This window comes from Hyphopichia burtonii, assembly GCF_001661395.1.
Source record: "Hyphopichia burtonii NRRL Y-1933 unplaced genomic scaffold HYPBUscaffold_9, whole genome shotgun sequence".
Taxonomy (NCBI): domain Eukaryota; kingdom Fungi; phylum Ascomycota; class Pichiomycetes; order Serinales; family Debaryomycetaceae; genus Hyphopichia; species Hyphopichia burtonii.
In genome coordinates, this window is record NW_017963736.1 from 288,482 (window position 1) to 300,724 (window position 12,243).

The 12,243-nt window shown below is 35.0% G+C and overlaps 7 protein-coding genes across 7 annotated transcripts in view; 3 read left to right on the top strand and 4 right to left on the bottom strand.

Annotated features, from left to right (window-relative positions):
• HYPBUDRAFT_150826 (NADH:flavin oxidoreductase/NADH oxidase) overlaps positions 1–572 on the top strand; it is a gene marked incomplete at both ends in the record, with an annotated part of 1,277 nt that extends 705 nt beyond the window's left edge. Inside the window, one exon of the mRNA XM_020220309.1 lies at positions 37–572. Within this exon, the coding sequence (XP_020073962.1) occupies positions 37–572 (536 nt within the window). The remainder of the gene's footprint in view (positions 1–36) is intronic.
• An 886-nt stretch (positions 573–1,458) lies between these two features.
• HYPBUDRAFT_154198 (alkene reductase) lies at positions 1,459–2,928 on the top strand. The gene has a single exon (XM_020221950.1). It carries the CDS (start codon positions 1,693–1,695, stop codon positions 2,914–2,916), a length of 1,224 nt encoding a protein of 407 aa, XP_020073963.1. The 5' UTR covers positions 1,459–1,692; the 3' UTR covers positions 2,917–2,928.
• A 442-nt stretch (positions 2,929–3,370) lies between these two features.
• On the top strand, positions 3,371–4,448 carry HYPBUDRAFT_154199 (uncharacterized protein). Its single transcript, XM_020221951.1, has one exon. The coding sequence runs from the start codon at positions 3,420–3,422 to the stop codon at positions 4,419–4,421; it is 1,002 nt and encodes a 333-aa protein (XP_020073964.1). The 5' UTR covers positions 3,371–3,419; the 3' UTR covers positions 4,422–4,448.
• A 198-nt stretch (positions 4,449–4,646) lies between these two features.
• On the bottom strand, positions 4,647–5,480 carry HYPBUDRAFT_8362 (uncharacterized protein; the record flags this gene model as incomplete). Its single annotated transcript, XM_020223727.1, has 1 exon — positions 4,647–5,480. The coding sequence occupies one exon, from the start codon at positions 5,478–5,480 to the stop codon at positions 4,647–4,649; it is 834 nt and encodes a 277-aa protein (XP_020073965.1).
• Positions 5,481–6,061: 581 nt separating this feature from the next.
• HYPBUDRAFT_130086 (signal recognition particle subunit) lies at positions 6,062–8,088 on the bottom strand (the record flags this gene model as incomplete). Its single annotated transcript, XM_020219415.1, has 1 exon — positions 6,062–8,088. The coding sequence occupies one exon, from the start codon at positions 8,086–8,088 to the stop codon at positions 6,115–6,117; it is 1,974 nt and encodes a 657-aa protein (XP_020073966.1). The 3' UTR covers positions 6,062–6,114.
• A 356-nt stretch (positions 8,089–8,444) lies between these two features.
• On the bottom strand, positions 8,445–9,499 carry HYPBUDRAFT_168903 (uncharacterized protein; the record flags this gene model as incomplete). Its single annotated transcript, XM_020222825.1, has 1 exon — positions 8,445–9,499. The coding sequence occupies exon 1, from the start codon at positions 9,171–9,173 to the stop codon at positions 8,445–8,447; it is 729 nt and encodes a 242-aa protein (XP_020073967.1). The 5' UTR covers positions 9,174–9,499.
• A 155-nt stretch (positions 9,500–9,654) lies between these two features.
• GCV1 (glycine decarboxylase subunit T) lies at positions 9,655–10,901 on the bottom strand. Its single transcript, XM_020221952.1, has one exon. The coding sequence runs from the start codon at positions 10,882–10,884 to the stop codon at positions 9,703–9,705; it is 1,182 nt and encodes a 393-aa protein (XP_020073968.1). The 5' UTR covers positions 10,885–10,901; the 3' UTR covers positions 9,655–9,702.
• Between the last annotated feature and the right edge of the window lie 1,342 nt (positions 10,902–12,243).

Consider the following 12,243-nt stretch of genomic DNA (forward strand, 5'->3'; position numbering starts at 1 on the left):
TGGAATTAATCGATCACTTATCTGAAGTTGTCGGAGCCTCCAAATTAGCCATCAGATTTTCTCCATGGGCTACTTTCCAAGGTATGAAAGGTGCTAAAGAAGAAATTCATCCATACGCAACTTTCAGTTATGTTGTAGGTGAATTACAAAAACGTGCTAATAACGGCAAAGAACTCGCTTACATTTCTTTAGTCGAACCAAGAGTTTCCGGTATCATGGATGTTAAAAAAGAAGATCAAGCTGGTGACAATGAATTCATCAAGAAGATTTGGAAAGGTGTTTTATTACGTGCTGGTAACTATTCGTATGATGCTCCCGAATTCAACCAATTATTAAGCGATGTCGACGATGAACGTACTTTAGTTGGTTTCTCCAGATATTACATCTCCAACCCTGATCTTGTTTTCAAATTGCATGAAGGTCATGATTTGACTCCTTATGATAGAGAAACTTTCTATCTTAACAGTAACTGGGGTTACAACACTTACACTGTTTACGGTAAAGAACTCCAAATTGCTGAAGAAGAAGCTAGAAAACACCTTCCAGAAGCTCTTAAATCTCTTAAAGTATAGATATTATTAGATAGTGATTAATTATATATATATTTGACGTTGCATTAGTTTCTGTAAAAACCCTTAGACCAGCACCCGTAGAAGCTCAACTTGTATTCTTTGTGAAAGGGCCCATATGATTTTCTTATTGTGTTTATTTCGCAGCCATATATGAAAAGGTCAATTGGCGATGACAGAAATTTTGACCTTGAGACATATTTCTCACTAATATTAGAACCTATGCAAATCATCTTTTCTGTCTCGATTGCGATTTTGAAAGTTGTAGCATGCCTCAGGAAGAAGACGCTCCACGGCTTATAAGATTGGATTAGTAGCTCGCTGACCCGCTTGATCCCCGATGCTTTGGAGGGTGTTTCTCTCATAAATTGGTAGAATGGAAGCCCTAATTGGAGCTGTTTTGAGAGCAAGGTGGTATAACTTGATCTGAGAAAGATCAAGCCAGGGATACCACGTCTTCAATGAAAGTCGAAAGACCGGCACGTGCCGTCAACCTACACTTACGAGATCGTCTTTCAATTAATTTCGAAGAACAACTTAGCTTCTTATGTTACACTAAAGTTCCATAGAAACACGTAAATTTCATGACCGGATTACTCTTTGGGAACGTAACTATTTCCAATTACTCTTTGGGGGCGTAACTATTTTCAATTACTCTTTGGGGGCGTAACTATTTCCAATTTCATCTTTTTGTAACACGGCTGTTAATCGTTAGCAGCCACAAGAAGAATGTTAATATTCTCATTTTCTTATATTGGCTTTACGGAGTGCTGTTTTCCAATGACTCATCATCAAGAGACGCGTTTCAATTGTTTGATTTGTTTCACTTGTTTCAATATTGGAAAGCATTAACGAGAGTTTATCAATTATGCAGAATAACCGATACTATCTATTGAATGGTTATCAATGTATTCAATTGTTTTGCATATTTCGCAAGGCCTGTTATCTGAACCAAATTCTTGGACCGGATATCAGCAAAAGGGGAAACTTGTCGGAGCTGTTTCAGAGCCATCAACTCAATGTTCTGGTGATTACTCATCACAGTGGAGAGGGACAAAGAGTATAAATACCTGAAGTCAAACGGTTGAGGGTGACTTATGGAGGTTCGAACCAGTATTGAACAATGGTCAAGGTTTCTGCTCTTAAGGATACTAAAGTTTTCTCACCGATCAAGGTCGGTGATAACGAATTGGCTCATCGAATTTTTTTCCCACCAACTACCAGAGTAAGAGCTGCTGGAGATAATATACCATCCCAATTGCAAGAAGCGTATTATGAAGAGAGATCAAGATACCCTGGTACGTTATTGGTCACTGAGGGTACTTTCCCCGGGGTTAAATTAGGTGGCTGTCCTGGTGTTCCGGGTATTTATAGTGAAGAACAGGTTCAAGCATGGAAACAAATCAACGATAAGGTCCACGCCAACAAATCGTTTACTTCTATCCAATTGTGGGGCCTTGGCCGAGTAGGAGACCCTGAATTCAGTGCAGCCCACGGAGTTCCTCTCATTGGACCTTCTGAAATTTATTTAAAAGAGCACGAGAAACTGATTCCGTATCAGAATGTTAAGATTGAATCTCCAAGCACCGAATACCTTGAGAAATTGATTCACGAAGATTATACTATAGCTGCTAAAAACTCCATTGCTGCTGGGTTCGATTACATAGAACTCCACTCTGCTCATGGTTACTTTTTGGACACTTTCTTGCTTCCATCAAGCAACAAGAGAACCGATAAATACGGTGGTTCCATTGAAAACAGAGCTAGATTCTTATTGGAATTAATCGATCACTTATCTGAAGTTGTCGGAGCCTCCAAATTAGCCATCAGATTTTCTCCATGGGCTACTTTCCAAGGTATGAAAGGTGCTGAAGAGGACGTACACCCGTATGCCACCTTTGGATACCTTATTGGTGAATTACAGAAACGTGCTAATAACGGTAAAGAACTCGCTTACATTTCTTTGGTTGAACCAAGAGTTTCCGGTATCATGGATGTTAAGAAAGAAGATCAAGCTGGTGATAATGACTTCATCAGTAAGATCTGGAAAGGGGTTTTATTACGTGCTGGGAACTATACTTACGACGCGCCGGATTTCAAGAAAGTGCTAGAAGATGTCGATGATGGACGCACTTTAGTCGGTTTCTCTAGGTACTTCATATCTAATCCCGATCTTGTTTACCGATTACGTGAAGGTTACGAATTAACTCCTTACAATAGAGACTTGTTTTACGTGGGGAACGGTTGGGGTTACAATTCTTATAATGTATATGGCAAAGAAGTTTTGACTTCCGAAGAAGAAGCCAGAAATCAAATTCCAGTTGCTCTTAAAGCCCTTTCCATATAGAAACGTAGACTTTTAAAATACAAATAATTTCTTAGTTCAAGCCTTGTAGGATTACTCGCATTCAAAATTGCCATCTTCACATAATCTTTCATGATCTGGAATGTCCGTCTTTGCTCCTTCTGAAGCCTATTTGGATCTAACCTCATTGAAGTTAGACAACAGCTGCCAGTTCCTCTCTTTTCTCCTCTTCGCTATATCCATTCAATCTCTTGCAAGATCATTCCAGCCCTGTGTTACTTACCACCACTAGCAGCATCAAGATTATCTTCGGTTTAGCTGGCATTTTAAATATATAAACGGTAGTTTTGCAGTATTCTATCCAAAAAAGCTAAACCTGTAAAACGGCCAACATGTAAATTTGAGCACCATCGCATTTTTTTTCAGTATCGTCCATTGGGAAGTAGCGCAAAGCTAATCATCTAGCTTTTTTCCCGTTTTTCAAAGACAAGTTAAAACTAAACCAACCTCTTTCTTTGACAAAAAAAAGTACAACAACAGTCAAGATGCTTACTAAAAATGTGGTGAGATTACTTGGGAATGGTTGTGAAACTCTCGGTTATAAGAGTTTCTCCACCAGTTCTATCAGAAACATACAGCGCTCTCAAAACGATATACTAGATCAAAGACAAGAAGAAATCACAGCACCAAATGCATTAGCTGAAGAATCTACCCTTCCTAAAATTAAACAAGACTTGAAGATCAACCCAAGACTTGCTAAGAAAAAGTCGCCTTTCAAATCGGATCATAAAATGGAAAATGATCCAAGTTTCCAATTATCATCTTGGAAACAAAATATTGGTCAAGGAATCATCAAATTGTTTGGTATTGATATGGATAGATCAAGAGCTGGACCAGTTGCAGGCTCTCACTATTTTGGTGAATGTAAAAAGCAAGGGATGTACTATCCTAATGAGCCACTCAGTCCAACTGCTAGATTTTATTACGAAACTCTTGCTTTACCTCAATCATTTTCTCAATGGTTTCAAATTACTGCTTTACATTACTGGATTTTATCGGTTAGAATGAGGGCCATGCCTTTTAAATACGGTAGAAATTATCAACAAAAGTTGGTTGATAGAATTTTTAAAGATATGGAATTGAGAATGGCCGAAGAATTGAATATCAATTCTAATAGAATTATCGAAGGTTATCTTAAAGAGTACCATAAACAATTATTGGGATCTGTTTTATCTTACGATGAAGGGTTATTAACTGACGATATTACTTTGGCTAGTGCCTTGTGGAGAAATGTGTTTAATGGTGATCCAAATGCTGATATGAGACATATTGAAGCATTGGTTGGTTATGTTAGATCACAATTGTATGTTTTGAACAAAATGACTGATCGTGAATTTGGTTTTGGTAAGTTTACCTTTGTTGCACCTGATGAAGTTGTTAAACCTTTAACTAAATCTCAAGAAGCTAAACTAAGAGCTCAAGCTAAAAAGGAGTTTGAAGGTAAAACATTACCATCTCAAAGAAGTGTTTTATCGTTGGATGAATAATTTATTCTTTTCGTTGTCTTTTATTCTGCATAATCTTTATTTTCGTGTTTGATTAGTCAAGTTATACTTGTACATATTACTTCTTCATTTCATTTTCCTGGTTATGGGTTTTTTCAGCTTAAACTTTTACTTAATATATACAATCGTGTAAATAATATAAATTTGTTTATTCATAGATAAGAGAAAGAAAACACAACTATAGAAAAATAGGATAAGCATAAAAGTTTACAATTTGGCAACAGAGATATCATCATCTTTTGTCCAATCATGGCCCAAAGTATCCCTAATCATGATATTCATAACTGCGTAGTCTTCACCTTCAATGGAATTTTCATCAACTTTGTCACCAAGAACGATATCTTCATAAAATTTGAATCCAAATTTTTCATAAATTGGAATATTTGAAACACTTGAACTTTCTAAATAAGTAATGTTACTCGTATCGGGCAAATCGATATAATTTTGAAACATGTAATCAAACATTTTTCTTGCATTACCTTTACCACGGGCATTAGCAGTTGAACCAACATAGACCAAAGTATACACCCCTTTACCTTTAAACCTTGGATCAGTTGTAACAATACGTTCATTTGTATGTTCTAATAATGGTAATAGTCCATTGAAAACTTTATTGCGAGAGCCTTCACAACCTAAATTCCAAACTTTGCCATAACCTGATTCCATTAAAGTTGAAAAAGATTCAAGACCTCTTTCTACAGAATCAGGACATGACCAAACTGCAACAGTTTCAAATTCATCATCGGATTCATTAATACCTAGACATAAACCTTTTGAAATATGTTGCCTGACATAAGCTTCATAAAGAGCTAACTCAAAGTCTCTTTTCAGTTGATGATCATTCAAATCACTTACAAGTAATTTGGCCAAAGAGTCATTATCAAAAGCTTTAAGCAAAGTAATGGCAGCCTTGGGAGAATCTTCATAATTCAAAATTTTAATGTTTGAACCAAGAGATCCGGTTTGACTTGATCGGGGTAATTTAGAAGAATCATCATCTGAAGAAGAAACTTTTGAAGTTGAAGAAGTTGAAGTAGACATTTTTAATAATTTTATGAGATAAGAGAACAAATATTTAAATCACAATCTAATTGAGATAATATTTAAAAGCTGATAACGTATTTATATTGGTAACTTAATCTAATAATCATAATTATTCCTTAGTTTATTTAAAAGTAATAGTACAGAGCCGATTAAGGTGTAATATTAACCTAAAGATAAAAAGTAAGGTCTCCTTATTAAGTTTAGCAGCAAAAAAACTGGCAAGTTAGATTAATCTCCAAATACTGAGATGCCGGCTATATAGAACAAATTATTCAAAGAAGGTTAATCTTTAGACTTGCAAGAGAAATCTAAACTATATATATCCCCAAATCCTTTATATTTCGAATTGATCATAAAATGACAGGAAGGGCATTTGATTAAAATCCGCCAGGACATACCAAATGAGGAAGGCAAGTCGTGTACTGTTCGCGAATTAGCGGAATTCTCTTTTCTCTAATTCCTCTTTGATAATCAACGGTTTTTGACATCGATTGGCTGTTAAAACTGTAGATATTTGGTCTAGTAAGCAGAGGCGATGATAGGATTGGACTATTACAGATTTGAAGTATTAGATAAGTGTACAATTTATTTATATTATTTATTTATTTTGTGAAGCTGGAGTTAAAGCAATTTACTTTTTACCCTTCTTCTTCTTCTTTTTGTTTGCATTACTCTTACTAGCGGAAGAAGATTGGGGTTGGGGTTGTGATTGTGAATTATCAACGATTCCTTGATGACCACCTGATCTTTTCTTATCCTTTTTGGAAGGCTTGTAGTAAGACCTGACTTTCAAAGGTAACCATCTTTCACTATCTAATTCTTTTTCTGGATTAAATTCAGAATCAGGTTTATAAAATTTGTGTTTTGAAAATTTTGGTTTTTTGGTTTTCTTAGAAATTTTATTTGGTTTTTCCTTATCAGTTTTTGAAACTGGTATAGATTTTGATGTGGTTGGTTTGGTGATCAATGAGTCGATATTAGTCTCAAGTAAAGTTTCAACATCAGTTGAGGAAGCTAAACTATTTACTGGCAATAACTTAGAAGAATCTTTAGATGAAATACTATCGATAAGCAAATCTTCTTTACCGGTTGATTTTAAAATTTGGAAAACTTTGTTAGCATTTTCCTCGTCATTCAAATTGATTAATTTGAATCCGATAACTTTGATAAGATTATACAAATCAAAGTTATCAAAGATTTCATTTTGGGGGATCGATTCAAACTTTTCAATTAATGACAAGATCAATTGATTCAACTTACTTGAATGGTTTAAAGTTTCGTATAAGTTTATTAAACTACCAATAACACTTGGGATTAATCTTGATTCATTAATTAATTCATTAGTCATTTTCTCAAAAACGTAGATTGATTGATCATAATGGCCACTTTTCGAGTTAACTGAATTTAATAAAAATGCAGCAGTAATTTTCAAATCGTCATTTTCCACTTTGTTTGAAATATATTTGAATAGTTTCCTACTAATGGCTTTATTATAATCAATATTGATTAAATCATTAATATCAATTTGTAAAGCTAATAAGACTTTATAAATTATTGGAGTGAAATCTCCAGGGAAGCTTTTCAAATATTTTTCAATAGAAGCATTAGATAAATAGGATGAATTTTTACTAATTGTACTTGATTGGTAAGATAATAATAAATGATTCTGTAATAAAGTTTGATGTTGTGATTTGATTAATTTTTGTTCCAAGTGATGTAAATTATATTGGTAGTCTAAATCACGATGAATCAAATTAATTTCTGATGATTTATTTAATGAATGATAATTATTTTTAATAATCAAATTAATCATTAAATCATTTACATTTTTTAATTCATCATCATCTAACATTGATTTTGCTCTTGAAATATTACCCTGTAATTGATAAATATATGCAATTGTTAACTTCATTGGAGCTAATTCCATTAATATCTCTTGTGGATCTGAATCAATATTTGCTGAAGTGCATTTATCAGTAGCAATATTTAAAAGTTCCAATGATTTTTCTAAATTACCTTTAGATAATTCAATCAATGAGTTATTGAATAATAAATCATAACTGTTTTCATCAGTAATGGTGGATAAAATTTTGGAAGTTTCATTAAATTTATCATGATTTGTGATTTGACTAATAACTGCTCTTTCATTACATGCTAAATCTAATTCATTATCAATTTTTTGATTATTAGTGATTAATTCATGATATAACGATAAAGCTTTGAAAATATCACCTTTTTGATAAGAATGTTGAGCCAAAATATGTTTTATGGCTCTTAATTCAATTTCATTAATATCATTTGATAAATTTTCATATACTTCATTTAACTTTGAAGATAACCCTAACTTATAATAAATGTAAATTTTTTCAACAGGTAATTGATCAGAGACTTCTTTTGGAACTTCTTTCAATAAAATGTTAGCTTTATGATATTTATCCATGTTTATTAAAGCAACAATACAATTATGGAAAGATTTAACATCTTCAAAGTTCTTGATCTTAGATAAGTATTCGTATGACACTTCAAATATGTGTTCGTGATCAGATTTCGACTCTGCAGATGTGATATGCAAGCTCTTGAAAGCCTGCGGAATCGAAGACGACATTATTATGGATTAATTGGGCCGTTTACACCTGTTGGAGTATCTGTACTTAACTTGTTCGACGGCTTTCCTCACTAAAAAGAAAAAAAAATTTTCAATATTGAAAAAGTAGACCTCCGTACATCAGGGTATTATATCATTTTTATGTATTAAACTAATTTACAGCAATATTACAAAGGGTATCATGCAAATTAGAGGAACAGGGAGGAGGGTATCATCAAGTGAAGAGAAGTGAATTTCAAGGAAAGTAAGGGTATTAATATATAGTGAAAGAATGAAACGAAAAAATTAGCAGAAGCGAACGATATAACCAAAAGAAATGAAAGAAATGAAAACAAAATGCAAAAAAGACAAAGAAGCTAATTAGATAAGATTGAAAAGGTATTCTTTTTAACCAAGGGTGCCTTAGCGTCGTTTTTACCAACAGACATGGCTCTTTTATGTCTTCTTACTAAATTTTTATGTTTAGCAATAAGATGTCTTTCTAATAAGTCATCATCATTTTCTTTATCATCGAGAAATTCTGACTTGAACAAGAACTTGTCATTGTGGACCAAGTTCTTTCTAGGAGGAGTGACAAAACTTGGTAAGGAGTTGAAATGGTGTAAGTTTGTCGAAGTAGTACTTTTGTAATTTTGAGGCACGTAAGGTTCAGTTAATTGAATTGAGCGAGACAAAGCAGGGTCTGACTCAATTGTTTTCAAAAACCCTGGGAACTCATTGGTACTAAGCGGTTTAAGTGGTACTCTTTTGGGGAAACTTTGTTGTTTCAAGTTGAGAGGTTTTGGCTGAAGAATATTCTCCTGGTCATTATGGTCGGTTTTATTTGATTTGGAAGGACTTGGGGATTTAGCTGTATTTGAATAGGCAGAAGCCGGTTTGGGTTTATCTTCAAATATGGTGAACCCTAATCTTGGTTTTTTAGCTGGATTCTTCTTAACTGGGGTTAAAATATTAGAATTGTTTAATTTTGGAATCTTAATTGGTGAGCTGGTATTGAAGGGAGAGTTTTTCTTCAGCTTAAGAGGAGTTCTTGAAATGTTATGGTTTTTACTAGGTGATAATACTCGTCTGGTTGGTGAAGACATGATGAAAGATCTAGTGTTAACTATGAAAAGAAGTGACGGGGAAAATAAAGCCTCAAAGGATAATGCTTCCTTTATATTCAATCCTTTTCTTTTTCTAAATTTTAAGGCTTCTCCCTTTTGCAAAGTTAATAAAGACGTGATGTTTTTCTCAAATTTTTTATTAACAGACGTGATGTTTTTATTTTAAACGTGAATTCTCTTCTAAAATGTATGGCAGTATACGTGAAGCGTGGATGGAATAGTGGGTGACGCTCGCAATAACTCGGTTGCAATCGTTAGTCGTTATGGATACCCTTATGTACTCTAATTTAGAATCGTGATTGATGAAACCGTGATTGGGTTGCTTATAGTGTTGTTCAGTTACAAAACACCATTTTATTATGGGGGAAAAGGCCGTAAGGGGGGCGTGTGAAACTCAGAGTACTTTACGCGTATTGGGGTGTGTAGACCCGTACACCGGGGATAACTGCAAAAATAGTAACCGTATCATTATTGTATTATATATATCTATATATATTATATCGGGAGGCTAGTTTGGTTTATAGAAGTTGCTTGGTACAAAAGGTAATTTAGTCACCACGCCGTCTCTTAACTTACCTCTTATTTCAACCTTGACGTCCGAGCCGATTTTGGCCTTCTTATCGATATAAGCCTGGGCTACGTTTCCCCCAATGCTTGGGGATGGACTACCGGAGGTGATGTAGCCAATTTGTTCCTTACCGTCTTTATCGTAGATTGCATTACCGGTTCTTGGAGAAGGACCTTTTGAAGTGAGGCCAATTCTACGAGTACGGACCGATTTTTTATCGTTCAATTGGGATAAGATCTTATCACTACCATTGAATTTTGTGGTGGAAGCGTCTCTTCTGGATTGAGGGATCAACCAGGATAAAGAGGCTTGGACCGGGGTGATTTCTTCAGTTAACTCATTACCGTAGAGACACATTCCAGCTTCTAATCTCAAGGAGTCTCTAGCAGCCAAACCAATTGGTTGCACGGTATCTGGGGACTCTTCGATTAATCTTTCAAAGAATTCTCGGGCTTGTTGGGTTTCCTTGTCATTGGAGGAAGGAATTGAAAGTTCAAACCCATCTTCCCCAGTGTACCCAGTTCTAGATAAATGAATATCGGAATCGATATCTAGTAAGTTAATGAATTGAGTTTGACCAAAGAAAATCGCCTTCAAATTGGCTTTAGTGTATTGTTGCAAAATCTGATATGCTTTGGGACCTTGAATTGCTAATAAGGTACCTTCAAATGTTTCATGTTTAACGTTATTGAAATTTGATAATTCCTTTGTTATAAATGCAACATCTTTTTCACGACACCCGGCATTAGTCACCATATAATATTTATCATCAGCATGTTTGGTTATAATACAATCATCGATAACCCCTCCATTTTCATTAAGCAATACTGATAAACTCGAACTATAGGGTGCTAGTCTTGATAAATCAATTGGAGTGATTTTCTGCAATAAATCAACCGATTCCTTACCTTGAATTTGATGTTGTAACATATGACTTACATCAAATAAGCCACAATTATTTCTAACCCAATTATGGGATTCGATGTGACTAAGTCCCTTATACAATACCGGCATTTCGTATCCAGCGTATGGCACCAATTTCCCCCCATATTTGATATGACTGGAGTGTAATGGGGTCTTACTTAATGTGGCATGGGATGAAAATCTCTTGAATGTTAACATGGTTGGTTGGTCGGCAATAGTCCCCCCAATTCAATAGATAGTGGATAATGGAGTTGTTTTATAGCAAAGGATTCTGACTCGGATGCAGGGAGGTTGCCCCATAAGCTGACTCGGTTACCTCCTCCGCGTATTCCAGAGTCAATGCGAAAAAGGGACGAATCGCTGCAAACTCAAGCCTTTGTTTGCAAATAAATACATTAAAACTGCAAAATTGTTGAAAAATCTATTGGAAATAGTGAAAAATTATACAAGTACACTGTAGATATATAAAGCCAGTAAAACAGAGTATACCACTGCTGCTGCAAGCGTGTACCAGAACCTTGTTATGGTGACCTTGCGAATCTGCTCGTGGTATTGGTTTCTGTTGTGTTTTTCATTCCAACCCAACCAAATCACTCCGTAACCAAGAATAAAAAAGTTGTATAGCCATAAGGGAGGAAACAAGATACCGAGAAGGAATGCATGGCTCATTATTTTTGGTTTGTGCATGAGATAGTAGCAGGAGTTGCAGTAACAGGACTCCGAGTACATTGGAGGATCAAAGGATGGGGTGAACACAAGCTCTTTCTTCGCAAGAGTCACTTGAAGTGCTTGGGTCATGGGGGGCGGTTACCACGATTGCAACTAGTCCTTCCACTATGCGCTGTTCTGACCCTTATATTCTTTTCAAAGCAGAGCTTAATGGCTGCAAACGAAAAGAGAAAAAAATTACTGAATTGAGACTTCGCAATGGATAAGAGACTAGGGTAGCTCCAATCTTAGCAGAAGAGTATCAGAAGCGGATGAAGATTGTGGCACTGTCATCATCACTGTTGAAATACTGGTTGATTTCGGACCTGACTTTGATGCAAACAGCTCTGGTTAGTTTGAAGTTGAAAATGTGAGGCGAATCTGCAACTTTCCAATGTAACAGACACCTATTCAATAACAAGTAAAGCAAACACATAACCGCAAGAAATGCTAATACCAAACTATGATTTACGGTTTGAATCTGACTTTTCAGTCCAATTGTTGTGCTCCAAGAACCCTTTGAGCTGGATTAACGTTATCAAAATAGAGTGCGGTACACGAAAATTTTTCCCGTACTGTAGAATTTGATGATCCAAGGTTAAGATCACAAGTTTTGATTGATATAGCTCAATTTCGAAGGATGTCAACCTTTGACATCAATAAAATTGTCAATTTTTTACAATCCTCGAAGACAAAGGAAAGAAATGACGCGTTGACGTTATTAGAAAATCTCCCTACTCAAAAACTCAAGCTAACTTTAAAACAATTCAATCTTATAACAACCTCCATTTATAAACTAATTGAAATAGAAGCTGGCCTTTATAGAAATAATAAATCAAATCCAGTCGA

Bases quoted from the DNA above. Each gene is read 5' to 3' on its own strand.
- HYPBUDRAFT_154198 (XM_020221950.1), top strand. From the start codon at position 1,693: ATGGTCAAGGTTTCTGCTCTTAAGGATACTAAAGTTTTCTCACCGATC.
- HYPBUDRAFT_154199 (XM_020221951.1), top strand. From the start codon at position 3,420: ATGCTTACTAAAAATGTGGTGAGATTACTTGGGAATGGTTGTGAAACT.
- GCV1 (XM_020221952.1), bottom strand. From the start codon at position 10,884: ATGTTAACATTCAAGAGATTTTCATCCCATGCCACATTAAGTAAGACC.